Here is a 14157-nt window from a genome sequence, read left to right on the forward strand (position 1 = left end):
TGTTTGGTGAATCAGGGCGAAACAATGTTTGTGTGGAATAGTTGATTGATCTTGAAAACACAATCTCATTGATTCCAATTTTATTCATCATTATGACACAATTTAGATTTTACTCCTTCAGCTTCATCAAACATTTGGGGGCCGAAATTGCCCCTTCCCTTAAGGCCTGTTACCACCGCAAATCGACGGCCATGCTGCGAAGTGGAGTGGCCGCCGACTTTTGGTGGAATGGCCGCTGAAAGTCCAATTGCCCTTCCGAGGTTTCCTGGCGGTGCCCCAATTCCCGCCCCCGCACCCCCTGCCCACCACTCCACTGCTACCAATCCGTGTTAAGTGCGTCATCACTGTGCGCACCGCCAATCTAACCCCCCCCACCCCCCCGAAGGCGACATTCTCCTCTGAAAATCTTCGGCCCGACGGCGGTGCCAAAATCTGTTTTTTCCCAATGGTCCAGTGAGGCTGCGGCCTTCTGCAACGGCGGTGCGGCTTCCCTTAAAGGGGAGGATGCACTATTGCTGCCGCAATGTTTTTTTTGTTGGCCGACTTCCACGTTGGCCCAACAATTATGCCCCCGAGTTCAGCCTGGCATGCCCTCTTGGCCGAAACCCTCCCTGGTAGCCCAGTGGGTGGAAATTTTAAAATTGCGCAGGATCGCCCCCTTAAATGAAGGAGAAAGCCATGGTGATGCAGTGCTGTGATAACATCATCGCGACGGCCACTCCGCAAAGCCCCCCAATTTCCGCCCTTCAGGTGTCGCCACCGCCGCATATCTGCCCCTCTCATGTAGTCACCACCCCCATTAACAGCAACGTCCGGATCCGAATAAAAAAAACAAGGAGTGGAATTTTGCTCAAGAGGCAACCCCAACCACAGCGGCCACAAAAACCATTGAAACAGGGTGTATGCGCCCCGTTTCGGGCGGGGGTGCAATTTCTACCCCTTGGTTTCTTTAGCTTTAATCATTTCCCCTGGGGGCTGAAATTGCCCCTTCCAATAAGGCCTCTGGCCACCAAGTCTCTGCGGAAGGGCTGCCATTTTGGAAATTGCCCTTCCTCAGTTTTGGAGCAGTGTAGGAGACTGCTCCATCCGTTTTCCCACCGCACCGTGCACATGCCGACTCCTTATCGATCGGCGGAGACCCCCCCCGCCCCCGCGAAATTGGCCCTCGGGAAACTGCTCCTTTTCCGGAATTGCCCCGCAGGAGCAGCCCCACTGCTAGTTGGTGCCCCCGACAGCTTTTGGTGTCGGTGCACTCTCTGTGGCATGAAGGGGAGAGACATTGTATCGCAACAGCATAATGATGTCATCAACATGGCGCTGATGACTGACAGCCTCGGCTACTCTGCCCCGCCCCCACGGTGAGGCCACTCCGCCCCGCCCCCATGGTGAGGTCACTCTGCCCCGCCCCCACTTCCATCCCCATGGTGAGGCCACTCTGCCCCGCCCCCACTTCCGCCCCTGTGGTGAGGCCACTTCCGTTCTGTTCCAAAAATACCCCGAAGTGCTGAATTCTGACTGTTAGACCGCCCCATGCATCGGGGCAGCCGGAACATATCGAAAACGTTAGGTGCACCTCGTTTCCGGCAGTGGGCAGTTTCAGCCCCCTGGTCTCCGCACAAAGAACTCCCCCACATCCCACACTAAAAGAATTTGGAGAAGGGACCATGAATAGCCTGATATCCTTTAGCTGTGAAAGGAGGCAAAGATACCTCAACATACTCCCTTTGGGAAAAATAATCGAGAAGAGATATGGTGAACGTTTCTTCTTCGAAAAAAGAATTGAAGATAATTAATGGTTTAGATGTAGAGGAGTTTTATCGTGCAGAGAGCTGGAAGTCATGATCAGAAGCTAAGCAAAATTGTTCGAAATAGCTGAAGTAAGAAATATCTTCAATTTAGAGTTGTTAGCTTTCTGAATAGATTTTCACCTCAGGCATTAATAACTCAATTGCAGGATGTAAAAAGGAAATGTACAGGGAGCAAAGTGTGAGGTAGGAAGGAATTGGGAGAAGTCGATGAAGGTCTAAATCTGGAGATGACTGTCAGATAACACCAGTTAGAAAAATTGTATCTCATTCTGTTGACTTTACTGAGCTTCAGTGAAAAACCTCTAATTAAAAAAAGCAGCATTGTATAACTTCATAAAAGGTTTTCAGAATATGTAATACATGTTTCATATAAAAAATCCATTCAATGCATGATTTTATTGATTCTAAGACTTTAAATATAAATACATCAATATATTCTGCATTACATCTATCAAACAAGTCTAGAATCTACTGAACAAGAAAATACCGCAATCTAAATCAATTACATTTAATGCACAGAACCTCTCTACAAAATTAGATTGTCCCTGGGCCACAGACAATGGTGGCCAAGAGACATGTAACTTAGTCTCAGGCCACCAGCACTACTGCTTGAGAAGGCCAAGTGCCAGCTATATCTGCAATGTGTTGGCCTCCGTGAGAGAATTTGTCCTCCACTCAGCGAATTGTACTGGAGGTAGGAGCTCACCTGGGTGGGATATTGAACATGTATCCAGCACCTCTGCATTCACACATCAAAGTGGCGTTTGGTTGTTGAAAATCCAAATGTTACTTTATTTTTCCTTCTTTTAGATTTAAGGTCTACAAAATTATACAAGTGCTTAAATGAAACAGAACACATCATTGTTATTTTAAAAGGAGAACATGGTCATCAATTTTGTGCTTTTCCCCCCTTAAGGCTTTTATGTGTTTTTGTTTTTTTCCTCCTCCAATGCAAAGAAAGGAATGTTAATACCTAGAGCTTCTTGAGTCATCAACCTCTTGGGGTTTCTATCAACATTCTGAAGCCATTAGTCAGCTTTCACTAGTTTTCGAAATGGGTTTGTATGCAAATACATCTATATGACACTTCTCCATCCACTATTGTAACACAGACATTGATCTGTTTATTTTAGCTAGGTTAATGGGCTCAATTTTGCCCAAGCCCGTATTGCCAGAGTTACACCCATCTTTTTAGGCCAGAAATGCGGCAGAAATATTTTGCCAAAGTTTCCCCAATGTATAATTCAAATTTGGCACCGCGCAGTGTATCCAGTCGCCTCGGGGGGTGAAGCCTGCTGTCTGCACCGAAAAAACAATGCTGCAACTTCTGCGTATGCGCGACCAAAAAAGTGACGTTTTTGATATTTCAATGGATGCACATGCGCAGTACAGTTCCGGGTCGGCAATCGGCCATTGTTAAAGAGCCAGTTGTGTGTGAGAAGGAGTGCTGTGTGAGAGCATTGGAAAAATTGGATTTGCAGCAATACAAGATGCAAGGACCAAGAATTTCTTACAGGATGAATTGGAGGCACTAGTTACTGTGATTGAGACCAGATGGCAGGAGCTGGACACCAGCAGAGGTTACATAAAAGTTCCACCCAAAGAAATGAAGAAACGCTGGAACCAAGTTGCAGAAGATTACTGCGCAATGGTAAGCACCACGAGATCTGGAGGCCAGTGTATAAAGAAATGGCAGGACCTTGGTCAAGTAGTCAGTGTAAGTAATATTTTCATTTATTCAATGGTATTGCAATTGTAAATGTGACCAGCTGTATACGTCCCATCCAACAGAAAGACATCCTCTCTTAAAAAGTTGCATTTTCATCTTTACAGAGGAAGGTGGTACATAATAAAAGGGAAATAACTCGAACAGCAGGAGGCCTGGCAAATCTGCAGCCACTGACACCCTTGTAAGAGAGGGTCACTGCTTTGATGGGTCCTGTCTGGAGAAAAACAATCACCACTGCACAAGCTGGACCCACACTCGAGGGAGAGGGTAAGTCCTGCAAATTCCACAGTCTGGCTTTGCCAAATGTTAAGTACTGCGCGGGCTAGCTGTGCTTCGGTTCCTGGGGATCTCTCCATTAGCTACGCTTCGGTTGATGCAATGTGCTATCATTCATCGTGGTCCTTCAAATCAGCCTGCTGCCTGCGCTGTGTGAGCTTACTCATGCCACCCACCCTGACCCCCTCCTCTGCTCCTAACCATTTGTCTGTGTTCTGTTATATTTTGCAGAACTTGAGGCCAACCCTGATGATGGAGAAGAAGATACAGACAAGGACGAGCCTCAAGAGAAGAACATCTTCCATTCCCACCCTTCAGACCAAGAGCATGGAGGTGAGGGGGAGGGAGAGGGGGAGGGAGAGGGGGAGGGGATGGAGCTGGATGAAGCCCCCATTGTTTTACTGATTTTGTTGGAGGTGCAGGTGCCGCCCATTGAGTTGTTCGCCCCTTCTGTTACTTGTGGTGTTGGTGGGACATTCCATGGTTTCCCAACGTCCGAGGCTGTGAGTCCCAGTGGTGGGGTGCAGCGAGCTGGACTGTCGGTAGAAGTAACAGCAATCTCACGAGAAATGGGAACGATGTCAGGGACCATGAGTGAGGGAATATCTTAGTCAACTGAAACTATGTCAGTGACCATGAGGGAGGAAATGTCACAGGTAGCTGATGTGCTGTCAGTGAATATCAGGGAGGGAATGTCAGAGATGGTGCAAACACTATCACTGAACATGAGGGAGGGAATGTCGCAGGTAGTTGAGAGAGTTTTGCTCAACATGAGGGAGGGAATGTTGCAGGTCGTTGAGACACTGTCAGGGCGCATGAGGGACGGCATGTTGGAGTTAGCTGCTGCAATAAGGGAACACACCCAGACACGGGACCCATTGACAGAATCAACTGCCACTCCCACTCCAATCCCCACACCAGCCTCTGAAGAGCTCCAAACTGGGTCCTCCACATCGCTGCCTGCTGCCCCCCCCCGCCTCCCACACCCCTCCCTCCACCCCCCTCCCCCCCCCACCCAACAGGTGTGCATTATCTGAGATTTTACAAAGAATAAGCTTGGTAGCAACCCCAGGAATACTGCGACACCGTCTGTGGGCCGGGGTGGTGGAGTCACCAAGAATAAGCGCGGCGGACGGTCTTAGAATAAAGTGGAGGAGAGATGGGTGCAGCCTTTCTTTGCTGCTGTTGCTGTTGTTGTTGTTGTTATTATTATTGTTACTGTTGTAACTGTTGTTCTCAAATTAAAAGATTTTTGTAAGTTATGTAAATTTACAAGTTTAAAAGTTAGTAAGTGATCTTAAAGTTTTTAAGTGATCTTAAAGTTAGTAAGTGATCGTAACTGAAAACGTTAACGTTTGATACAAGAATAATTTTATTAAGCTTAAGTTAAGTACAAAGAACTGTTTGTTAAACTTTTGAATAAAATATATTTTACATTAAATCTGAATCATTTACATTATTTGTTCCATTATTAACACAACTTTTGAAGTAAACAAGAATAATTTCCATCATTTGTTCCATTAACACAACACAACATTACGGAACAGGTCCAAACAGTAAACATGTCCATATGGAATAGTTGTTGCTGAGCCTTCAGGCCGCAAAGCGTTCACGGATGAGCTGCTGGTGCAAGGCTCGAGCAATTGTTAAAGGGGCACGATGGCCCGCCCTCCTCCACCATCGTGCTTCGGCTTCAGGTACTTGCATGGCTTTCTCGTCATCATCTTCCTGCTCGTCATCTGCATCTTCCTCATCATTATCATCAGCCACTCTTACTGCAGGTGGGTCTTCTCCTACCAGCTGCTGCTGCCTCATGATAGCTTAGTTATGCAGCATGCAGCACACAACAATGAACTGACTGACAATCTCAGGGGAGTTTAGCAATTAGCCTCCAGAATGGTCCAGGCATCGGAAACTCTGATTCAAGATGCCAATGGTTCTCTCTATGATGCTGTGCATCGCAATGTGTGACATGTTGTATTCCCGGTCAGCTTCCACCTGGGTTATGCGTAGGGGCGTCATGAGCCAGGTGGCAAGGCCGTACCCTTTGTCTCTCAGTAGCCAGCTCTGCCCTTCTGGCTGTTGCTGAAACATGGCAGATATAGCGCTCTCGCTTAGGATGAACGCATCATGGATGCTCCCAGAGTATCTTGCATCGACTGACATGATGCAATGCATAGCATCACACATGAGCTGTACATTAACGGAGTGGAAGCCTCTTCTGTTCCTGTACATCTTGGAATCCTCAAAAGGTGCTTGCAAGGTGATGTGGGTATAATCAGTGCAGCCCTGTATCTTTGGGATACCAGCAATCCTGGAGAAGCTCACAGCCCTGTCACGCATTGCTTGGGTGGTCATGGGGAACTTTATATAGTCATCCCTCCTTGCATACACTGCAACTGTCACCTGCCGAATGCAGACATGTGTTGCATGTTGAGAGATGGCGCACACATCCCCAGTTGTAGCTTGAAATGATCCGGAGGCATAGAATGAAAGTGCAGCTGTAACCTTCACTTCAACTGACAAAGCAGTCCTCCTGATGCTTCTAGGTTGAAGGTCTGCTTTTACTAACTCACAGATCTCAGTTATAACTTCTCTGCGAAAACACAGCTTTCTGACACAATGTGTATCATTCAGGTGCAGGTACGGATGCCTGTCTCGATATACCCGACGTGGGTATGGCCTCCTGTCCAGCACTCTATGGGCTCTGATGTTCCTCATGCTGTTGAATCAATTGGCTCCTACATAGCACCATCATGCAGAAGGCTCACACAAGGTATGGCATTGTCAGTATTGCCCCCATAGTTACATTTTACCTTTGCAAGAAGCTCAAAACGGCAGGAAAGCAGGCATGACAGGTTCTTTGTTCTCTTTCCCTAAGGTCTGTATGGATGGACCACACCCAGGTCTTGTGAGTTCCCCTTCCTCTCTCCCACCCCCCCAACTAATTACAGTCTTGTGCCTTCTCCCCTTCTCCCCCACTCCCCCAAACTCAGTGCAGTCTTGTGCCTAGTGCAGCAGCCTTCCCGGTCTCAGTGCAGAAGCCTTCCGATCATCACCTGCCCCCGGCCCCGGGCTTGTTTTGCAGCCGAGCCCCTGTGTCTGGGCGCGGGGCCGATTCTGATGGCCGACACTATGACCCCCCTCCAGCCCTGCTTGAAGATGTTCGGTGGTGGCGTATGGGTAAAAAAAAATGAAAACTTCAGAAATCGAAGAAACTTCCATGTACTCCATTGAAAGGTAAAAAATAAGTTGAACTTTATTATTGATATTTCAAGTGTTAGAGACACCCTCCAAAAATTTGGATGAAAAACAATGGCGTCTTTCAGCACCGATTTTTCAATGTGTGCTGCTTTCTGTTAATTCTCCAGAAGATTTTTCCGGAGTGGCCAGTTATGCTGACGTAGGATAAAAAGATTTTGGGCAAACTGCGAAAAATGCTGAAAACTGGCGCTGACATGATGTCAAGAAAACCTAATGTAGAAAAATCATAACTAAAGCAGTTACGCTGGCGCAGATACCAGGGGGAAACTTTGAATTAAATAATTGCTCCAGAAAAAACGACGCAAATGACCTGGAAAAATTGAGCCCATGGTCTTCATAACATGATGCTAAGAGTTCATTTCTAGGCTCATCTGCTCCACACAACAAGCTTTTAGAATGTAGAATTTGATTTAGTTCATGATGCTTTCAATGCCACTTTTAAAATATAATCTCGGGTGGGGGTAAAAATCACATCACGCTCAATCAATTGTTTCATTGTGCTCTTCTCGTGTTTACCAATCCAGTAAATGATCTTGCAAGACAATTTATCAGATGACAATAGCCATTTAAAAGGTCTAATCTTGCAAAATTCCCACTGTGTTTTTCTAACATCAATTTAGCGCTGGTCGGTTGAAGAAATACATGGCTAGTAATTAGCTCACAGTTTCAGATAACTAATTGGTATTTCCTAGGCATTTCAAATTGATCTCCCATCCTTAATCTAATTAGACTAGATGCAGGTGGAGGAACACTGTCACTCTGTTTGACCCGGAGACACAGTGACTCTTCATCTAACCTGTACAAAGTGCATTTAACAAGTTACGGTCAGATTAAAGTGGAAAAAAATTTTCATTCTTAACATATACCGTTAAATCAATATGACATTAATTAAATTAAATCTAGCATAAAGCTGCCTTGTTTGCATTGAAAGCATAAGCACTCGTGAAAATAATCTGACCCCGAAGCTAATTGGTGCAAAATTCCATGCAGAATTGAAGATATTAAAATATGCAGTTTGTGGAATAAATATAATTGTGCTAAATTCTGAACTGTTTGCACAGAAAAGCTAAAGTATCGTTTTTGACAAAGAAGCAAATTACCTTGAACCTATGATGCTTTCACATTGTAACCAGTGTTGATGCAAAATGAAACCACTTCACACTGATGTTGCAGTTAGATTGAATGTAGCATAAAATAAGAACAATTATCGTGTAAACACGGTAGTTAAACTGTTAATACATCCTGAATCAAAAGTCAGGGCCAAAGTCTCACGTCACTTTGGGTCTTGACACCCCCAAACTGTACACCAACTGAAGGCACTGTTAGAAATTCTGTGCATCAAGCTTACTTCTTATTTTCTCTAAACGTTATTGTGCATGGGCTTTTATTCCATTATTAGTGCTGTTTCTTCACTGTCAAAGTACATTTTCCCTATAGATTTATACCCGAGCAAATAATTTGTTGCTGTAAATCTGTGGGGGAAAATGTGTGTGGTGAAATTGGTTTGAACATTGTTCTTCAACATCCGATTTCTGAAATAAAATTCCCTCTCGCTAATGAGTGTGAAAGTCCCAAGTGGTGAATTTGGGTATCTGAATCATGTTCCTAATGGGTACAGCTCTAAAGCACAAAACTGCTCCAACCAGTGCAATGAAACTGCAAGTAGATTGTTCCTCAGCAGTAACATGTCTTATCATTGAAGAAAATAGAAATTCAACCTCTGTGCCTTTTTAGTTAGAAACAAGTCACTAAGCTGTGTTGATGTCCTGTGATAGAATCATGACAATGACTTAGAAACATAGAAACATAGAAATTAGGTGCAGGAGCAGGCCATTCGGCCCTTCGAGCCTGCACCGCCATTCAATTAGATCATGGCTGATCATTCAACCTCAGTACCCCTTTCCTGCTTTCTCTCCATATCTTTTGATCCCTTTGGCCGTACAGGTCATATCTAACTCCCTTTTGAATATATCTAACGAACTGGCCTCAACAACTCTCTGCGGTAGGGAATTCCACAGGTTAACCACTCTCTGAGTGAAGAAGTTCCTCCTCATCTCGGTCCTAAATGGCTTACCCCTTATTCTTAGACTGTGACCCCTGGTTCTGGAACTCCCCAGCAATGGGAACATTCTTCCTGTCTCCAACCTGTCCAATCCCGTCAGAATTTTATATGTTTCTATGAGATCCCCTCTCATTCTTCTAAACACCAGTGGTTACAAGCCAAGTTGATCCAGTCTCTCTGCATATGTCAGTCCTGCCATCCAGGAATCAGTCTGGTGAAGCTTCGCTGCACTCCTTCAATAGCAAGAACATCCTTCCTCAGATTAGGAGACCAAAACTGAACACAATATTTCAGGTGTGGCCTCGCCAAGGCTCTGTACAACTGCAGTAAGACCTCCCTGCTCCTATACTCAAATGCTCTAGCTATGAAGGCCAACATATCATTTGCCGCCTTCACCGCCTGCTATACCTGCATGCCAACCTTCAATGACTGATGTGCCATGACACCCAGGTCCCTTTCCTAATCTGTCACCATTCAGATAATATTCTGTCTTCCTGTTTTTGCCACCAAAGTGGACAACCTCACATTTATCCACATTATACTACACTTGCCATGCATTTGCCCACTCACCTAACCTGTCCAAGTCACCCTACAGTCTCTTAGCATCCTTCTCACAGCTCACGCCGCCACCCAGTTTAGTGTCATCTGCAAACTTGGAGATCATCTAAATCATTGATGTATATTGTAAATAGCTGGGGTCCCAGCACTGAGCCCTGCGGCACCCCACTGGTCACTGCCTGCTATTCTGACAAGGACCCATTTATTCCGACTCTCTGCTTCCTGTCTGCCAACAAGTTCTCTATCCATGTCAATACATTACCCCCAATACCATGTGCTTTAATGTTGCACACTAATCTCTTGTGTGGGACCTTGTCAAAATCCTTTTGAAAGTCCAGATACACCACATCCACTGGTCCTCCCTTGTTCACTCTACTAGTTACATCCTCAAAAATTTCTAGAAGATTTGTCGAGCATGATTTCCCTTTCATAAATCCATGCTGATTTGGACCAATCCTGTCACTGCTTTCCAAATGCGCTGCTATTTCATCTTTAATAATTGATTCCAACATTTTCCCCACCACCGATGTCAGGCTAACTGGTCTATAATTCCCTGTTTTCTTTCTCCCTCCTTTTTTAAAAGTGGTGTTACATTCGCTACCCTCCAGTCCATAGGAACTGATCCAGAGTCAATAAAATGTTGGAAAATGACCACCACTGCATCCACTATTTCTAGGGCCACTTCCTTAAGTACTCTGGGATGCAGCCTATCAGGCCCTGGGGATTTATCGGCCTTCAATCTCATCAATTTCCAGAACACAATTTCCTGACTAATAAGGATTTCCTTCAGTTCCTCCTTTTCGCTAGATCCTCGAACCCCTAGTACTTCCGGAAAGTTATTTGTGTCTTCCTTAGTGAAGACAGATCCAAAGTATTTGTTCAATTGGTCTGCCATTTCATTGTTCACCATTATAAATTCACCTGATTCTGACTGCAAGGGACCTACGTTTGTCTTCACTAATCTTTTTCTCTTCACATATCTATAGAAGCTTTTGCAGTTAGTTTTTATGTTCCCCCTCATACTTTATTTCCCCCCTCCTAATTAGACCCTTTGTCCTCCTCTGCTGAATTCTAAATTTCTCCCAGTCCTCAAGTTTGCTGCTTTTTCTGGCCAATTTATATGCCTCTTCCTTGGATTTAACACTATCCCTAATTTCCCTTGTTAGCCATGGTTGAGCTACCTTTCCCATTTTATTTTTACTCCAGACAGGGATGTACAATTGTTGAAGTTCATCCATATAATCTATAAATGTTTGCCATTGTCTATCCACTGACAACCCTTTAAGTATCACTTGCCAGTCTATCCTAGCCAATTCATGTCTCATAACATCGAAGTTACCTTTCTTTAAGTTCAGGACCCTAGCCTCTGAATTAATACTGTCACTCTCCACCTTAATAAAGAATTCTACAATATTATGGTCACTCTTCCCCAGGGGGCCTCGCACAACAAGATTGCTAATTAGTCCTCTCTCATTACACAATACCCAGTCTAGGATGGCCAGCCCTCTCGTTGGTTCCTCGACATATTGGTCTGGAAAACCATCCCTAATACACTCCAGGAAATCCTCCTCCACCGCATTTGCTACCAATTGCTCTTTTTGAGGGAAGGAGGGAAGTTCCGACATGCTTCACTCCACAAATGTTAAACCACACAAAATACTGACGCGATGATGTTTAAAATGAAGTCATTTTATTCCAAATTACAAGTAGTTCTAAGGAAGCACTGAGCAGTCATATTTGCCACTAAGATTGGTGCTCGTTGGCTAGTCATCTTATGTGGTGTACTTGGTGGCATCACCATTTGGTATGTAATGGAGGTCTGAGCTTGGGTGTTTATTTGTGAACATGGCTCCAGAGCTGGAGGATTTCCGATATCACGGTAATTAACTATATCTTTTGTATTGCATTTTATCGAAACATAACTGAAAACAATTGTCACCCTGTTCGAACATTATGAGGATAAAAACAAATATCTCAGCACTAAGAGCCCTCTGTCATCCAAATTATGGATTCTGGATTGACAGAAGCATAAAACAGACCATCTTTATGCTAGGTCTCAGGTCAGTGCTGATTCAGATGGATACAAATGCAAAAGCAAAATACTGCGGATGCTGGAATCTGAAATAAAAACAGAAAAAGCTGTAAATCTCAATGGATCAGGCAGCATCTGTGGGGAGAAACAGAGTTAACGTTTCAGGTCGATGACACTTCGTCAGAACTGGCAAAAATTCGAAATGTAACACATTCTTCAGGAAATGAAAGGGGGAGGGGAGGAAAGAACAAAAGGGAAGATCTGTGATAGGGTGGAAGGCAGGAGAGATTTGAAAGACAGATGCAGATATAGATGCATGTCAGCATGCACTGGCAGCAGCATCTTGTTCTAAATCACCCTTATGCTGCCCTGCTGGTTATTCTAGCCCTTTTCCATGCTCCACCTCGCCTTCTTGGGGTTTGTACAAAATAAGAAAAATGAATTTAAAATGTATGCATCTGTATACACATTAAAAAAAAACATAATGAAAGCTAATGTAAAAATATACTCACTGAAGCTGGCCTGCAGTACAAATTCAACCTACTTTGGCACATAGAAACATCAGGCTAGACTTTCCACTTCACATCGCCTATCTAAGGCCCATCTATCACCCAAAAAGGACCTCTATTGCCCATTTTCAGCAAAAAGTGGAAACTAGGCCCGAAACATTGCCGGAAAAATAAGCCCCCAAGTTTCCACTTTGATCGCCGAGATGATCACCCAAATGATCGGCCACACAAGGCCCATCTCAACTTTCGGCACCTAGCATGCACTTCGCTGGGCTGATGCAAGGCCCAAAAGAGTGCTCCAAAATAGTTGCTTTTTCAGGGCCTAAGAGAGGGAAATAGGCATTACAGATGCCATTTTTAGCTTCTGAGGAAGGGTGGAGAATTGTTCTGAGTTATTTAGAGAGTAAAATTGAAGCAAATTGTACTCAGAAATTTGGGACAGAGAATATAAGTAGGTATTACACCTTATTTATGCTAAATAGATCTCATGTATTGGAATTATTTAGTAAATAGCTTTTATGTAGTGAAACAGAATAAATAAACAAATCTGCATGAAGAATTGTACGTTGTAAAACTTATGTAAGTAAGAGAGAAAGTACAAAAGTTGTAGAAAACATTTTTTTTTTATTAAGAAACACTTTTTTTTTTAAGAACTAATGAACAACACCCTCCCTCCAACCCCCCACCCCTCCGAACCAACCTACCCTTCCCTCAAAAGAGTCAGGATTATCAGCAGATATTAGTAACATTATGGGATTTACCAGATGGTCATGCTAGTTCTTTCCTGCTTCAGGTAAAGGAACTCTCACAATACTGTCTCGGAACAATACAAACTCAAAAGGACACAGCTTCTTCAGTCCCTGGTCTATGGTGATCTCAACAAGGAGAGCAGTAAGGGCATCAGAACTGACCATGGTGCCCTTGGGTTAGAGAAGGAATAATCAGCCAGGATTCTTCTTCCCATTTGCTATGGAGGGACTCCTATTGGAAGCACGTGTATATGGTGATCGGGTGAGGAGAGGATGAGACTCAGGTGTGATATCCTGCACAGTCAGATGGACTGACGACCTTCACTTTTGGGGCACACACATGAATAATGGTCATTTGGGTGCAGTATTATCATACCCAGTAAGGAAGTCAAGAAAATGAGAGGAGAAAAGAATTCCAAAGAAAATGCTCCACTAAATTGATTTTCAGTTGTTCCTTGAACTTTTTAAATGTCATTTTCAGCTAGAGTGAATTTTGAAATGATTAACATTGAACTAAAGTATATAAAACAGTGATGGAATGCAGCCTTCAAGTAAGGCTTTGCAACCAAATCCATTCGTTATGTTATGATTCATTACACAGAAATCATATTTTGCAGAAGATTAATTTCTTATGTTCTAGATTAAATTTGGGATCCAGTTGCCTTTCATTCTTTCCCTTCTCAATGGCTTATTAGTTGCTGCGTATTAAAGAATTGATTTTTAATGACAGCACCACACGTGCACACAGTTGGAACTCGTGCTGTGGCATTGGTGTGCCAGCGTGTAATTTTGGTGTTTTAAATGTTCTTGTGCTGAGCATGAAAGCGGCACAGCAGTTTGCCTGATTAATGTTATAACAAAATGCAAATGACGTGCAAAGCCCTTTAGCCTATCTATTGCATGCTCCTTTCACCAGCAGGGAGTATTGAGATGGTGCACATGTTGTGGTTGCAACTGCGTGATAGTTTGAGTGTTGATTCGCAATTCGACAAAATAAATAAAAATTGTGAACTGGAACCCGTTTTGATTTTTACCAAGAGAACAAAATACTTGCATTAATATTTCACCTTTCAGAAATGTGTCTCAGCATTTCATATGGCATAAATTACTTTGAAGTGCAATGATTGCCAGAGTTCAAACATGACAGCCATTTAGCATACCACAAGATCC

The 14157-nt window shown here is 43.9% G+C and overlaps 1 protein-coding gene across 9 annotated transcripts in view; it reads left to right on the forward strand.

Annotated features, from left to right (window-relative positions):
- The window catches only part of LOC139265737 (protocadherin-11 X-linked-like), a 578096-nt gene that overhangs the window by 525762 nt on the left and 38177 nt on the right, over positions 1-14157 (forward strand). For 3 of the 9 annotated variants that reach the window (XM_070883060.1, XM_070883061.1, XM_070883059.1), the window contains exon 4: positions 13032-13972. The exons of 1 other annotated variant lie outside the window; for it this stretch is intronic. In XM_070883060.1, coding sequence (XP_070739161.1) covers positions 13032-13168 — 137 coding nt within the window. In that variant the 3' untranslated portion in view covers positions 13169-13972. Of the gene's footprint in view, positions 1-6450; positions 6590-6694; positions 7054-13031; positions 13973-14157 lie in introns of those variants that run through there. 5 more of the 9 variants (XR_011593612.1, XR_011593614.1, XR_011593613.1 and 2 more) reach the window with 5 other exon arrangements.

Source organism: Pristiophorus japonicus, chromosome 6 (assembly GCF_044704955.1).
Source record: "Pristiophorus japonicus isolate sPriJap1 chromosome 6, sPriJap1.hap1, whole genome shotgun sequence".
Lineage (NCBI taxonomy): Eukaryota > Metazoa > Chordata > Chondrichthyes > Pristiophoridae > Pristiophorus > Pristiophorus japonicus.